General features: G+C 43.6%; 1 protein-coding gene across 1 annotated transcript; it reads right to left on the bottom strand.

Annotated features, from left to right (window-relative positions):
• Positions 1-600: 600 nt before the first annotated feature.
• On the bottom strand, positions 601-1,554 carry LOC119255030 (olfactory receptor 51G2-like). The gene has a single exon (XM_037522050.1). It carries the CDS (start codon positions 1,552-1,554, stop codon positions 601-603), a length of 954 nt encoding a protein of 317 aa, XP_037377947.1.
• Between the last annotated feature and the right edge of the window lie 827 nt (positions 1,555-2,381).

The following is a 2,381-nucleotide window of genomic DNA, read 5'->3' on the forward strand; positions in this document are numbered from 1 at the left end:
GGCTTGTAAATACCAAACTTACACTCCAGATCAAAGCAGAGATGTATATGAAGAGAAAGGCCAACTACCACACCCTCTGCTTCTAGTAAGTGCTAGATAAATTCAACATATGCAGTGTTCATACACACACTCTCTTTACTACATCTTAGAAAACCACTTTGGGGTAAATATAGTTTAGTCAGATGTAATATTTTTACTTATATATAACAGGAACATAGTTTTTCCTGAGGCTTAGAAATGACATAGGGGGAATCCAGTATGAAGTAAGAGATGCCTGGGCAAACAGACATGCACACACATGCTCTCGGTTAGTGTTATTAAAGCCCCTAGATAAGTAGACGTCACAGTGTGTATGACTCTGAAATAGTTCAAATCTAATCAGAAAGGACAAGAGGATTATCAAGGTGATACTTTAATATGCTTTTCAAGGACTGTGCACAAACACTGAAATTGTAGAAGCTGACAGTACTGCACAAAGGACTTAATAATAAGCTAAATCACTCAGAAACCTTCAAAAATCAATTCTCCACCCCTAATCCTCCTCACCCCAAGATCCAGATTGATCCACAGGCTCATGTGCCAAGAGATGCTTCTGCTGTTCTAGGAGACATCAACCCTTTTCTGCAGGAAGCGCTTTAGGAGCCCCTGACGAATCTGCTTAGACTTGATGCAGTAGACAATGGGATTCATGAAGGGTGGGACCAAGAAGTGCAGGTTGGCCATGAGCACGGCCAGTGCAGGGTAGCTGTGTTTCTCTACTCGGTGCAACACAGATAGCCCCAGTTTGGGCATATAAAAGATGAGAACAATGCAGAGGTGTGAGACACAAGTGTTGAGTGCCTTGAGCCGTTCACCAGGTGATGCAATGCTCAGCACAGTGCGCAGGATCAGAGCATACGAGAGCATGATGAGAGAAGAGTCCAATCCCAAAGAAAGAAGGATAGAGATCAAGCCAAACAGACTGTTGACCTTGGTGTCTGAGCAGGCCAGTCCCACAAGGTCACAGTGCAGGCAATAGCAATGAGAAAGCACGCTGATCTGGGGAAAGAACAGACGCCGCAAGAGGATGGGTCCTGGGAGGTTGAGCAGGACAGCCCTCACCAGGATGGCAACCCCTGCTTTGGCCATGGCTGATTGGGTAAGAATCGTGGCATAGTGTAGAGGCTCCCGGATAGCAATATAACGATCAAAAGCCATAGCTAGCAGCACTCCAGATTCCACGTAGGTGAAGGCATGGATGAAGAACATCTGGGCTGCACAGAAATCAAAGGGCAGCTCACGAGCACCCAGCCAGAAGAGTCGTACCATGGTGGGGAAGGTAGAGGCACAAAGGCCTAGATCAGAGGCCGCCAACATGGACAGAAAGATGTACATGGGTTCATGTAAGGCTGAATCTGTGCGGATCAGGAAGAGGATGATACTGTTTCCCAGGATGGAAATCACACAGATAAGGTTAATGGGGATGGAAACCCAATGATGCGAAGCTTCCAGTCCTGGAAAGCCGGTGAGGAGGAAGGTAGAGTGACCAGACGTGCTGGTGTTGCAGGAGTACATGGTGATTCCAGGAGGGAGCTGTCCACCCTATGAGTAAGAATCATTCGTTCATTTGACTGTCACTTAAAAAGTCCCCTACGATGTATGGCTGGGAAGGAAGAGATACCCCCAAACCTTTTCTTAGTTCATGAAAGAAATTTCATTCCCCTAATGAGTTTCAGTCCCTTCCATCTCCTGGCTAATTTAATCTTCTTTAAAGTAGTATTGAATAAATTTTGTGAGATGACCTCTGCTTATTGCTCAGTATCCTTCTTCTCTTTGGCCTAAAACAACTTCTTTTTTTCACTTCAACAATACCCAAAGCCTATCTCTAGTGTCTTCTCAGAATAAATAATGAAGGAATAATTTTCCGTTGAATGTAGGATATTACAAATAAGTAATTGAGGCTATTTCTATTTATCCTTACAGGGAGAGTTTTCAGTCTGGGATAACTTAGCAAATACACCAGAAGGGACACATTCAAACAAATGATGTATTTTCAAAACTATCCTCTGAGGGAGATGGTTGGTTTTTCCTCTTTCAACATCATCTGTATTTTCCAGAAATGCCTTTGGAACACAAAAGTTTCTCCCTAATTATTCAATAGTGACAAATTCCTCACCTGTAAACACCAGTTGACTTACAGTAAGTGTTCAAGATTTCTTCAAAGCTAAGTCTGGTAAACAAGAGGAGCATGTAGACCTATTCACTTCTGTTAACTCCTTCCCCAGCTCCTCACTGGCTATCTAAAGCTTGCTCACTTTCTTCTGACCCTGCCCCTGAGACAGTCTTGTGGCTATGGACTCAATGAGAAATCACTTTCCTCTTAAATCTTTTTCAATCCTCTT

This window comes from Talpa occidentalis, unplaced genomic scaffold, assembly GCF_014898055.3.
Source record: "Talpa occidentalis isolate TD23 unplaced genomic scaffold, MPIMG_talOcc4v2.1 talOcc4.3, whole genome shotgun sequence".
In the NCBI taxonomy this organism is placed as follows: domain Eukaryota; kingdom Metazoa; phylum Chordata; class Mammalia; order Eulipotyphla; family Talpidae; genus Talpa; species Talpa occidentalis.

Excerpts from the sequence above, each read along its gene's own strand:
- LOC119255030 (XM_037522050.1), bottom strand. The coding sequence starts at position 1,554 with ATGTACTCCTGCAACACCAGCACGTCTGGTCACTCTACCTTCCTCCTC.